The sequence below is a fragment of the Oreochromis niloticus genome, linkage group LG22 (assembly GCF_001858045.2).
Source record: "Oreochromis niloticus isolate F11D_XX linkage group LG22, O_niloticus_UMD_NMBU, whole genome shotgun sequence".
NCBI lineage: Eukaryota > Metazoa > Chordata > Actinopteri > Cichliformes > Cichlidae > Oreochromis > Oreochromis niloticus.
Window position 1 is genome coordinate 385,290 of NC_031985.2, and position 13,877 is coordinate 399,166.

Below are 13,877 nucleotides of genomic sequence, written 5' to 3' on the forward strand. Positions count from 1 at the left end.
ACTTTATTTTATTCATTAGGGTTAGTTCATAGAGTTGCCGTGCCGTACAAACGGAATCGTCCCACATTCAGAGAAAACATTATGATTTATTCTGTCGTTACGAAGCCTCCCCTGTCATTCTCTCGCGTGTTGAAACGTCAATCATGAAACTGATCAATGATCGGCTGTTCGTTCTTATTTATCGCGCTAAACAACAGCAGCACGTTTAAGCTTGATCAGCTGTTGTTAGAATTCTTTTGATTTTAATTTCTAGTATCAGCTGATGTTTGCTGGAGCATGAAGATGAAATCAGGAGATGTCCTTACTGAATCATCAGAGCTGAACTGGTGATGGAGAAACAGGTTTACACTTTAGGTGACATGAATGAGTTGAAGGGAAGTTATGAGTTGTTTCTGAGAGACAAAGACCAAGCTCCTTTTTTGTGTAGCTGACAGCTGGTAACTGTGCAGGGGCGGATCTAGCAAAGCTTTTAGGGGGGGGGGAGCTAGGGCATTAACAGAGAAAGGTGGACACAAAGATATACTTTTCTTTCTTACTCTCATATAAAATATTTAGCTTTTATTAAATAGTTATCTGAATCTCACAACCAAAGTTTGTATAATAATACACAGGATTGGCTGTAGACCATTGTTCATAATTCAGAACACTGTGTAAAAATAACAAAAAACAAAAAGTGAATGCATGTGTGAAAAGTGGTCTATAATGTAATGCTTCAAAGTGTGTTCATGCAAACATTGTCGGGTCTGCCGTGGTACAATGGGACTTCTGCTCATGAACCTGTGTGCACAGCGTCTGCAAATCGGCGCTGTACAAAGTAACTTCATCTTTACACAAAACTGTAAGCTGTCATCTGTGAAGCGTGAGCGGTGTTTGTTTTTACCATAGTTCATGGTGGAGAATGGCTGCTCTTCTGAGTTTTGCTCTCTGTAGCCGTATGAATGGCAAACTACAGTGATTAGCAGCGGCATAGGCACACATAAAATTTCTTTTGAAATTTTCGCTTTCTAGTTTAGTTTTTATTCCTATTAATTATATTTTCACTTGTTACCTCTGAATTATTGAAACAGACCTAGATGACATGAAATTTTCAGCAAAATTATAATTCAAATACTCCTTTAATTATTAATTATTCTCATAAATTTTCGATCATTTTATATATTTTTCCATAGTATTACATTTGAATTTAAGAGATCAATCTCTCAAATAACAGACAAATATTTGTGAAATTATGATACATTTCTGAATGTATTTTTACAATCTAAATATGCATATGTACAAAAAAATATATTTAAAAAACAATTACATTTACAGTGAAGTTATGTTATTTTACATTTGACATGCAAAATCACAGTCTACTTATGTAAATTTAATGATATTCCAGAAAAACAGTACAAAACTGTAAAATATACAGTAAGATACTTTTATATTACTTTTTTTTTTTTTTTTTTTTTTTACAGTGTAGATAATGTCAATGTTTAGAAACAATCGATTATATTATACAGGTAATTAAATCGTCTGTTTATCTCTTCAATATCTAATAATAAACATTAAAGTTTAGATGAAGGCAAAGATTAAACAAGGCGACTTATGTCCAAAACTATTTGATGATTTCCGGGTTTAAACCGTTCGTGACGCATTTTTAAGCGTTGTGACTGTTGCTGTCTCCAAACAGTCCAACAAATAAAACATCAGTGAGGAGGTCTGATGATAATCTGGTGACAATAATTAAAACGTTTATTTTAAAAACTAAGTAGCATTTTAATTTTCATGAGGGTTTAAAACATTTTCACACAACTGCTGCTTATTAAAGTTAACTAAAGTTCATTTAAGTATCTTCATAAATATTATTTTTATTTTACTATTATTTAAAAATGATTTGTTCAGTATATGAAGAGCCACATGTCATTTGATGTTTTGTATTGTCTTCAGTATTATTCACCAGTGTTATGCTTGTGAATATTTTCTGTTTGACAAACATGCGCACACATATCGTAACTAACGAGTAGTTACACCCGGATATGAAGTTCACTGTTTTTCTGGTGTTATTGCTTAATTAACAGCGCAATGAGGTGACTTTTGTTGTGAGGTGTATAAATAAAATAAAATAGAATTCAATTGAACTGAATTGAGATGCAAATTAAATCATTATTACTTAGTAATATCAGATAGTTTATGTATGTAAAGTGCCAATACACTACACATACCATCATGAATTAATTTTTTGTATCACTGCTGAATGATCAATAAGAAGCTGCAGGTGAGAAATACCAGAAAAGTTTTGCAATTTATGAACAATCTCCACCAGGGAGCGCTAATAAGAAGAGTTTTAAACTAACAAATATTGTTGACTTTTGATAACTGAAAACTCACCTAAAAACCTGATTACAGAATAAAAGATAAAATAACAATTGCTAAGATAATATTCCCCAAATAATAGTTACCTAACATTAGCTTTGGTTTTATTGATAATATTATCGATCAGATATTGGAAGTAAAACTTTCTGTAACAATTTTAAGCTTAAAAAAATCTATAAAAATAATATAAACAAAGAAGAAGCATCGATATGCTTCAATCAATTCATATAATTTGAAATATCAAAAATTGAAATGCAAAAGAGAACAACTCACTTCAGAAGTCACGCTGCGTAACAAAAGCAAAACAGATTAAAAATAATATGTATTTTGTTTAACAATGAAAACAAAATAAAAATACAGTTAAATTAAAACCTATAATAAGTTCAAACCATCAACCATGAAAACTGAATTAAACCAAACTGAAGGATAAACACCAGTTTTAAAACTTTCTGTGAATAATCAGGTTCAAACTAGAATTTGAAGTTTTGAAGAAAAGAGGATCAGAAAAATTACATTAACCACTGAATATCTATTCATAAATCTATTTAGTGTTTATTGAAGGGACACCGGGATTATTACAGGATGTCTTTAATGTGCTGTAGTTTTTCTTATTGTGTTATTTAAAAAATAAAATGATTTATAAATCTGTGTTCCTGAGATCTCACAACATTAACTGTTTCTTACAGTGACCCACTCGCTGAAGTATTTCCTTACTGGATCCTCTCAAGTCCCAAACTTCCCAGAGTTTGTGGTTGTTGGGATGGTTGATGATGTTCAGATTGATTATTATGACAGCAACACAGAGAAAGCTGAGCCCAAACAGGACTGGATTGCCAGGAAAACAGATCAGCAGTACTGGGAGAGAGAGACTGCAAACTGCTGGGGTTCCCAGCAGTCTTTCAAAGCCAACATTGACACTGCAAAGCAGCGCTTCAACCAAACTGGAGGTTTGTTCATGTTTCATTTTTTACTGATGTTTGCTGTTAATGTTTTCAGTGTGTTTTGTTTACAGTAGTAAACAGGTTTGCACACATTTAATATTTCATTCAGATTACAGATTAAAATTATTAACATAATAATTCATAATGAATGTAGAACTACAGTACAATAATCAAATAATAAAGATAAATTCATGGTATTTGAAGTTTTCTGTTTATATTTAGGATTTTTTGCCTCTGAAACCTTGATGGTTGTTTTTGCTACAATTTCTTAATAATCGATTATTCAGAAATTAATCTCCAGAAAATCAGCTGGATCTAAATAATCAGTCTGAGATGTATTTGTTTTACAATTATTGTGAACTAATATTTGACTTTTAATAAAAACAATCCTGGACTGAAACTCTCCTTCAGTGGAAGCTTCTAGAAAGACCTCAGGACAGTCTGGTGTGTAGTTTTCCCGCAGTTAGACGATTTTTTTTAGAACGATAGGAGGCTGCAGAGTTTCAGAGGATGGAAACTTAAACCCAGGATCAGGATCTGTGTCTGCTGCTCAGGATCCATCTTAGTGTGTTTGTCTGTTCCTGTAGCTCACAGGAAGTCGCTCCGTGTCTCAGTTCAGACGTCCCTCACAAATAATCACATGTTGTAATAAATTATAGAAAAAGAAAATATGTCAGACACCATCAACAGCATCTTAGGATGAAATAATTTATCATCTAGCTGAGATGTTAAATGTGCTGTGATGTCACAGTTTTGACAGCAGTTTTTCCAGATTCCATTAAACACATAATCATAATAATAATAATAATAATAATAATAATAATAATGATGATGTTATATTTAATACAAAAAGTAGAATCAAACAGGGTTGACTTTGTAACAGGCTGAAAGTAGAGACAGCTCAATGACCCGTTCACTGTCCACGGCCTCTTTATGAATGAATTTAACTAAATGCATCAACCATTGTGAAAATGAAACAGACATTCAGCCCATTTTCATGAGGAAATGTTTTCAGGATTATCTTTCATTAGCAGAGGTTCCATAAATAAATCGGTGACAAACTCAAAGCTACTCTGTGGAAAATAAATAAATATTTAACTTTTAGTTTTACTTCAATAGAACAACAGTTTGGTGAGAAGTAGATAGACCAAAAATAAGAAACACAAACTAACAGACAGACGTTTAACAGTTAACAGTTTCTCTAAATTTTACTCTGATTATTTAAAAATAAGACAGTAAATATGAGTTTCAGTCTATGTTTAATATTTTGGTCCCCGATTTAAAATTTAATGTGTTTTTTTTTTTTTTTTTTTTTGCTAATAAACAACAATCTGAAAATATAATCAAGGAAAGTAAAGTGTTAAAATGTCTCACTTTTCTCATAAACTGGCTGAAGGCTGATTATTAAGGTGGTGTCGTTAAATCAGGACACCGTAAAATTCAGCAAGAACCCTTCCAGAAAGCCTCCCTATGAGCGGTGAAAAAAACCCACGGGTTGTTTTGGTCATTAAACACAGCTTTGGTCACTCATCTACGCAACATTTACGAGCGGCGGAAAATAACAGCGTTCTGGGCGGGTCACTGAGCTTGCTTTTTCCGGCGCTCAGTGACTAGTGATGTGCGATACCTTATTTCCTTTCCCGAAGTAATATTCAGGGTGGTATCAACAATACTGATCCGATACCGATGCTTTGTACAAAAACTTAACGTGTTATTGTATTTCAAATTATAGCTTCATAATGATCACAGGACATCAGACTGCTTGTTCTTATTGTTTAGTTATGAAGAATTATCATATAGTTGTGAGTTAATTGACGCTATTTGAACACGTATATCTTGTCATTTAACATGTGTATACTTGCCTGGACATTTCAACAAAAACGTTCAACATTCACACTTTCAACCAAGTAAATACAGGCGCAGTATTGTCGATATCAGTTCCAATAATTTTAAGTTATTCAGGCAGCTGATTGGGGGAGAGTAGTGTGCCATGACCACTATATCACTGTGATTGTTACTTTCCACAATAATTAGTTGAAACAACAAAACACACTTTTCAGCTTTTCATGCTTTTTGAAACTCAGTTTTTTGGAGACCTGTGATGTAAATTCTGTCTCTAAAGCACACAAAAAGGTTTGGACATTTTTCATAGTGCATGTTTGAGGTTTATTTTTCCAAAGAAATTGTTGGAGCTTTTTATTCTTTATTTTTGTTATTCTGAAATTTGTTGGGGTTTGTTTATATTTTTGGGTTATTTACAAGTTTATTTGTAGGTTAATATTTGCTTTGTTTTGTTTTGTTTTGTTTTGTTTTGTTGTTTATCTTGCTAAGTCAGCCAGGAAGAACTGTAGAGTCTTTTTTTTTCTTTTCTTTTTTTTTTTATAAATAAAGGGACTGGTATAGGACCAGAATGCACTGGGGTGGGCCTATGGTTTTTTACCAGAGCAGGAGAAGCAGTGGGTAGGAACAAAGATGGATCTTTGTTAGTGCTTTCCAAACTGGAAAAATAAACAATAAAATGCAACTTTCGAGTTTGATAAGTGGACGTCTTTTGCCTGCATACAAAACATTACCACAGTGCAGCAGTGGCTTGTGAATTTTAAGCTGTAGGATGTTTGGTTGGACAAAGGGAATCCCCACTATAATAATTAACACAATTCTGCGGGCTACACTGAACTTGAAGGATAAAAGCAAAGTATCAATCCAGTCATGCTAGTATTGATCCGTAACCAATACTAGTGTTGGTACCAATACTATCGATATTTGGATCGACCCGCCCACCTCTATCAGTGACAGCTGTGAGCATTTTCTTGACTCATGCAGGGCCTCCCCATGTTTCTCCTCCACTTAATCTACACTCCAATCAAAGGTGTGCAGACAACACCAGCTCATCCCACATTCACTTTGTTGCCGCCTATAAGGAGGTGTTTTTGCGAGAGTTTCATGGACATTCACGGCGTCCTGATTTATTGATTAGCAATTTTAATATAATTTATTAACCAAACGGGCTGGAAAAGTGTGGAATTTGAACCTATGGTGTGTAACTCCACATGTTCATATAAAGAAAATACCTGTGATGATGCACCGAGGCGTTTCTCGGTGCATTCTGAATGTTCTGAATGTTTTAATATTTTTAGTGCAAAATCTGATCTGGTCACAGCGCCGAAAAACACCAAAAGTTTCCCAGCATGGAGTCAAATTCAAGGTCTGAATTATTGTTTCAGTCCTCTGCTCTTAGTAAATGTAATAAAAATGACACCATGGTTGTAAAATCTTAGGGGAACCTTTTTCACCTTTTTGTCAGGTCACAGCACAAGAAATTAACTGTCCATCCATCCATCCATTCGCTTCCGTTTATCCTTTTCAGGGTTACGGGGGGCGCTGGAGCCTATCCTAGCTGTCATAGGGCAAGAGGCGGGGTACACCCTGGACAGGTCGCCAGTCTGTCGCAGGGCCAACACACAGGGACAGACAACCATTCACACTCACATTCACTCACACATTCACACCTAGTGGCAATTTGGATTATCCAATTAACCTATCCCCACAAGTTGCATGTCTTTGGATGGTGGGAGGAAGCCGGAGTACCCGGAGGGAACCCACGCAAACACGGGGGGAACATGCAAACTCCACACAGAAAGACCCCGGCCTGATGGTGGAATTGAACTCAGGACCTTCTTGCTGTGCTAACCACTGTGCCACCGTGCTGCCAGAGAAATTAACTGATTTATCAAAAATTATTTCTTGCATAATCATCAATGATGACATGAAGCATTTGCTGGAGCCTGAAATACTGTAAGTAGAACTCCAGATTAGATTAACATCACATGATCATATTAAACAGAGACACGTCTAGAAAAACCTCAGGACAGTCTGGTGTTTAGTTTCTCACAGGAAGGATTTTGTTGGACTGATGACGGCTGCAGAGTTTCAGAGGATGGAAAGTAAATCTAGAATCAGGATCTGTGTCGGCTGCTCAGGACTCCAGCTTAGTGTGTTTGTCTGATCCTGCAGCTCACAGGAAGTTGCTCCACCTACAACAGCAGATAAACTGTGCAGTGATATCTCTGCAGGCAGGACGTAGATGTGCTAACGGGAGAAAATGAATTCTGTTTTTTCCAGTGTCTTTTTCTAAAATCTACATTGTTAATGATGACTGGTTTTAAAAATCTTCACTGAGACAAAAGCAGCCATAAATGTAGATCCTCTATATGTTGATCACGTCTCTGTGTCAGTGTAAGACTTTAGTGCAGTCTCTCTCTGGTTCACTGCAGTCTTTGTCTCTGTGTTTCTGTCAGGTGTTCACATTGTCCAGCGGATGTACGGCTGTGAATGGGATGATGAAACAGGTGAAGTGAATGGATATCGCCAAGACGGCTATGATGGAGAAGACTTCATAAGCTTTGACCTGAAGACAGAGACATGGGTTGCTCCAAAACAACAGGCTGTCATCACAAAGACGAAGTGGGACAGTAACAAAGCTACGATCACACAGTATAAGAACTACCTCACCCAGATTTGTCCTGAGTGGCTGAAGAAGTATGTGAACTATGGGAGGAGCTCTCTGATGAAAACAGGTAAAATCTATGACCAGAATTAGATTGTTAACCAAAAGTTATATGTCTCAGTTTATTACTTAATATGATATTAAATTAACCTTTTCATGCATGAATTATGAAAACCTCAATCAGGGCTTTTTTTTCTTGAGTATTTTTATTCATCTTAAGGCATGAAAAAAGATTTTTGAACTTCTTTTTTTTTAAACGTACTTTTCATTTTCAAAGAGTATTTTTACATGTCCACTTAGTTGTACAACAAACATTTTGACTTATGAATTTGACAAATGAATAATTAATATACACTGTGTAAAAACTATAACATAACAAAAATATTTTTTTTAATATATTTTAAAACTATTTTATAACAGTATAACAATATATGTAACAGTTATAACAACTATAACCCTGCAAGGCATGGAGTGACACATCAGTGTCTAATGTAGTGGTTTATGTGCAAGTAAACCATCAACACTGACAAGAAAACAGCCTTTGAATAGTTGTCCACTGTAGTGACCCCTATGTGTGAAAGGGTTAATATAATTGCACTTCACGTGGCATTTTGACACATTTTTTAAATTTAATTTAATTTAATAAACTACATCACATCAAAACAAATTGGTATGGTTTTAATAATAATAATAATAATAATCTTTTAAAGTTGCTCCTGGTCGTCATAGCAGATCATCTTCCACAGTTTTAGCTCTGATATACTCATTTCTAATCCTTCTCACTCCTTATGATAATTTTAATATCTCTCCAGTTCGTCCCTCAGTGTCTCTCCTCCAGAAGTCTTCCTCCTCCTCAGTCACCTGCCACGCTACAGGTTTCTATCCTAACAGAGCCGAGATGGTCTGGAAAAAAGATGGAGTGGAGCATCATGAGGGCGTGAACAAAGGAGAGATTCTCACCAACAATGACGGGACCTTCCAGATGAGTGTTGACCTGGATGTCTCATCAGTCAAACCTGAAGACTGGCACAGATACAGATGTGTGTTTCAGCTCTCTGGTGTGAACGAGGACATCGTCACCAAACTGGACAAATCAGAGATCAGGACCAATGAAGGTGAGTTTGGAATCAGGATCAGATGAGTGATAAACATGGGAAACACACACTTGAATTACTGCAATAGCCCTGTGGTTCATGTTGGATGAGAAAGTTTGTTTGTTTAGGTTTTCTTTCTGTCAGCTTCTGTCAGAATAATTTTAAGGCCTAAATCAGTTTAGACCAAGTTGTGTTTTTCCACCACATTTTTTCCTTGCTGAACATTGATGAATCTAAAACATGTTCATGTGTGGCCACTGATTATCTGACTAATGGACAGTTTTAGAAGATTAAATAGTAAATGGGGGAAAATGTATATTTTGAAACATTGCTACACTCAAATTTATTGGCAATGTATTGAAATTAAATTTAATGGCAGAACTTTTATTGTTGGAATGAAAACAAACAGTTGTACAAACATGTAGTGACCATAAACGAAGCTATTGTACTTGATTGTTATCTGATTGGAAACTTTTTGTTCTGACCTTTTGTTTGATCTGTGATCCACAGGAAGTTCCTTCTCCCTGATCATCCCTGTTGTTGTTGTTGTGGTTGTTCTTGCTGCCATCGCTGTGATCGCGTTCATTATTTACAAAAAGAGGACGGGTGAGAAACAAACTTCCTGGATTTTTCTTGTATAATGCAAACAACAATGATGACATAGTGCAAACAATAATAATGATAGTAAGAGTAATATGACTTAATTGAAGTCATTATTAACAGTTTTCAAAAGAAAACAAACAATGCACACAGGATTAAACAGGTAACAACCAAAGGCAGTGTAAGCTGAGTCTTCAGGTTAATATTAAAGTATTTTAACACTTTCTCTGCCAGCAGGATGATCAGACTCTTTTAAATCCTCAATATATTACAACGATATTCATTAATCATGCTTGTTGTGTTTCATAACTTGCCCTTCATTTCTCTGCATTATCCCACTTGTAGATTTTTGTCCAGTTACTTCACTTTTTCTTCTTGTCTGTTATTTACTTTTTTCTGCATCATTTTTCTTTCTGTCTTTGTGGTTTTTTTGTTTTTTGTTTTTGTTTTGTTTTTTTTACACCTGAGCTACAGTTTGGTTGTCAAGGAACAAAATAACCACCAACTCAGTTATTGAAACCCAAACATTGTTTCTCTTTTCTTAACCATCAACTCTGCCAAACAAACACATCCTAAGGTACACCTTTACCTGCATTTGAAACGTTCTCTACCTTCAGTCACTTTACTTATAAATTTAACATGAGCACATTTTGGGTGCAAGGTCACAACATATCTATAAACATGTTAGTGAGTAAGCCCAGTGTCTATGTTTTTAATTTTACAAATTAAATTAATGCTTTTGTCCAGATTACAAAATGAAAATATGAAATTATGTTTGATGCCTTGTATAATACATGAAAAAAATTGTGTTAACATTTATAACAAATTATTAAAATGATGTATTTTTTCCTTTTTATTTCAGACAAACTTCCCCCATCTCGTGAGTTAAACTTTGTCACTTTTCTCTAATCTCTTGTCCACACTAAATTAAAAAGGGTTTGTGTACTTTAATCTAAACAGTCTTTCAGGGCTGTTTCCTGTTGTGTTCGATTGTTGTAAAAGTGACACATGAGAGCAGGATGTGGACTAACATTGTGTTTCTGACCTACAGCTGCAGAGAACCGTGAAGTCCAGGAGCAAATGCTTCCTCAAGCCTAAACCACAAACAGCTCTGCACACAGTGAGTTACTTCATATTTGTGTCTCATGTTTTAGCTTTCTTTTTAAAACTTATGTAAAATAGTGGCTGTAGTAAAATCTCCTGTTTAAACAGAACCAAAAAAGTGCTTTAGTATAACTTTAAATCATATAAGAGAAAGATACTTTCAAAATAACGTTTCATGAAATGATTTAACAAAATTAAAACAAATGTGTTAATTCCATTCAGAAACATATGAAGTAAATACTCGATTGAATCAGAATTTTAGATCTTAATGAAACTGTAAATAGGTTATTTGTGGATTTGATTAATCCTTAATTTATTTTATTTCTTTTTTATCTCTACAGACAACCTGAGAGAAGACGTGTCAGCTCGTTCTTCTCCATAAACTGGAATTCATTGAATTTGTTGATTGTTCACATCATAAAATCTGTTAAAAAGATCTAAAATCTAAAATATAGTTGCAGATGCTTATTAGTCAAGATTTAATGGAAAGGAGTTTGAAAATGAGTTGGCAAACATTACATCATTAACTTGTTAAATTATTCTGAATATGTTGTTTTCAGTTAAAAAAAAGGCGATTTAAAAAAAAAGATCTAATTCTGTTTAAATGTTTCAGTATTAGTATCAATATTATGACAGAGATCTTGATAACCATTTTCTCGGTAAAGAGCTGTTATTTTTTACAATAGCAGATTTATTTTGCTTTCTTATTACATACGCAATAAAATAAAAACCTTTAAGATTATCCGATATTCTGACCACCCTAATGCCTGTAACCTAGCATTAGGATTTTAAGATTATCTGATTATCCTGTTGCTTGTAACTTAGCAAAGTATCGATGCAAAGAATTTCATACACGCCGCCGACTCTTGTGTAAAATAACACTGACTTAAAAAAATTTTTTTTAAAAAAAGCACTGCGCACATATTCAGAACTCGGTCCCAAATAATTTTATTAAAACACCCTCAAATGAGGTATTTTGGTTTTGTGTGGGAAAGACTTTTTTTTTTTTAGAGTCACTTTTACATCAGGTTTTCTCATTAGCAGAAAACTCTCGATAGACAGAAAAACAAACCCTAAAAGATAATTACTGTGAGAAACTGCCTTGTTTTGCACAAAATAAGGAGTCAACAAAACGTCACCCATAAAAACAACCCCTCTAATCAATATTAATATTTCTTAATGCTTGTAACCTAGCAAAGTACCGACACCCGTGCAAAGAATTTCATACACATTAAAACAATTTCATCCTCGGATGAGGTATTTTGGTTTTGTGAAGTAAAGAGTTTTTCTTTATTTTTTGAGCTACTTTTACAACAGAGGAGACCGGGCCTTTGCGATTGCTGCGCCTAAACTTTGGAACAGTCTGCCTCTTGAAATTAGGTTCTCTCCAACACTTGACATTTTTAAAACCAGCTTGAAAACACATTTTTACTCTTTAGCTTTTAATTGTAACTGAATTTTGTTTTGTTCTTTGTCTTTGTTTGAGCTGCTTTTTTTTAGTCTGTACAGCACTTTGGTCAACCTGTGTTGTTTTTAAATGTGGTTATAAATAAAATGATTAAACAGAAAAAACACTCACCTGTAAGCTTTCATCCATGGTGATAACAATCCAACTTTGGGACTAGCGAGTAAATGTCAGAATGAAAAGCATGATGATAAGTTGTTTGTTTCAGCGCCTGCCAATAAATAGTCATCGGTGATATTTCCCCCCCAGCAGCAGGATGCACGCAAACTTTCCAAAAAGGTTCGTTATAAATCAAACTTGTGTACTTGTGGTAAAGGGCGTCATCTGTGAAAGGCTGTATTCAAAAAACGTTTGGTTTTACCTGCTACATTAAAAAAAAAAATCCACGGTATGGGGTCTGTGGTTCGGCTGCCCTTCTTTCACTGAATTAATGGTCAGCTTTTGGCAGCCGATGTTCCTTAGTCTAGTTTGCTATTTTGTATTTCAGGCTGACTTTCCATCTTTAATAGGCGGTGACTGAACCTTGGTCCTTTAAACACGGATACTTTGTTATCAGGGCCACGGCTACATTATCAAATTCTACGCTGGAAGGACACATTTTGTATTTGACCATTTCTGACACTCTGCAATATAACAAATTTGAGTTTGGTACTTGGATGCAGAAGAGTATCATTGTTAAGAAAGGCTTGGTTTCCTTGTTCTAACTGCTCCTCATAAATAAACTCGAGTATTTGGAATTTTAGGTGTCAAAGTTGTGATCGCAGTGAAGAATCTGAAGGAGGAGATACACAGAGACAACATGAGTAGAGGGCGTTGCTTGAAGAAATAAGGCTGGGTCTCAGTGGGTATATTACTTCAGAAAATAAAAATACAATACAAGAACATATCTTGAAAAATGGTGTTTTGGGGATGTTACAGTGAAATAAATAAAAAACTTGCATATTGTCCAGCCTCAAAACAGAATATGTAGCCTTTAATAAATCACAAACATTAAGAATTACAGCGTCTTAAACATCTACAGTGAGGCCCAAAAAAAAAGTAGAAAAACTGATTTCATCACACTAGTTGAGCAATGAAAAATCATGCGGCCACTCAACTAATCTGAAAGGTTCATAAAAGAAAAAGTTTATGACAAAGTTAAATGTATTGAGTCTGTCAAAACTAAAAACAAAACTACCATAAAATAAAAAAGGAAACACAAATTGTCCTCGTTTTTTCCAAAAATGGTGACAATTTTTGTTTTGCCCATTCTGCAAATTCTGTGCGCCGATCTGGGTCATCCTCATTGAGATGCTGCAGTAGCTGGAGTTTGTAAGGGTGCCATTTGTGAGTAGCTAATATCCGCCGAAGGGATGTTCGACTAATGCCACTCTCCAGTGACATGAGGCGAGTGCTACGCTGTGGGCTCTTGCTGAATGAAGCTAGGACAGCCACTGATGTTTCTTCATTAGTGACAGTTTTCTTGCGTCCACATTTTGGCAAATCCAACACTGAACCAGTTTCACGAAACTTAGCAAGCAGTTTGCTAACTGTAGCATGGGAGATGGGTGGTCTCGTAGGGCAGCGGTCCCCAACCCCCGGGCCTCGGACCGGTACCGGTCCGTGAGTCGTTTGGTACCGGGCCGCGAGAGTTGAGGCTCAGGTGTGAAATGTATGGTTTTCAGGGTTTTTATCGGTTTTCAGCGTTATTTTGTTATCGTTTTTAAAGTTAACTCGGTTTTCCTGGGTCTTTTCACGTGTGTTATGACTAAATCTTCTTTTTTTCGGTACCGGCACTAGTTTTATTTTGTTGTATTTATCCGCGACACCTT

The 13,877-nt window shown here is 35.2% G+C and overlaps 1 protein-coding gene and 1 long non-coding RNA gene across 2 annotated transcripts; both read left to right on the top strand.

The window, feature by feature from the left end:
- The first annotated feature begins 3,021 nt into the window (after positions 1-3,021).
- Positions 3,022-9,660, top strand: LOC109200123 (class I histocompatibility antigen, F10 alpha chain). Its single transcript, XM_019355579.2, has 4 exons — positions 3,022-3,302; positions 7,595-7,873; positions 8,616-8,918; positions 9,408-9,660. Exons 1-4 carry the CDS (start codon positions 3,116-3,118, stop codon positions 9,536-9,538), a joined length of 900 nt encoding a protein of 299 aa, XP_019211124.1. The 5' UTR covers positions 3,022-3,115; the 3' UTR covers positions 9,539-9,660.
- Positions 9,661-10,210: 550 nt separating this feature from the next.
- Positions 10,211-11,171, top strand: LOC109200124 (uncharacterized). Its single transcript, XR_002060334.2, has 3 exons — positions 10,211-10,377; positions 10,549-10,617; positions 10,943-11,171. It is a non-coding gene; the product is annotated as an uncharacterized LOC109200124 (long non-coding RNA).
- Positions 11,172-13,877: the final 2,706 nt, after the last annotated feature.

What these genes read in the sequence shown, in the direction of transcription:
- LOC109200123 (XM_019355579.2), top strand. Translation starts at nt 3,116, where the DNA reads ATGGTTGATGATGTTCAGATTGATTATTATGACAGCAACACAGAGAAA. An exon ending in GAGCTCTCTGATGAAAACAG is followed by an intron (nt 7,874 to 8,615) that starts GTAAAATCTATG and finishes ATATCTCTCCAG; the next exon opens with TTCGTCCCTCAGTGTCTCTC. An exon ending in AGAGATCAGGACCAATGAAG is followed by an intron (nt 8,919 to 9,407) that starts GTGAGTTTGGAA and finishes TGTGATCCACAG; the next exon opens with GAAGTTCCTTCTCCCTGATC.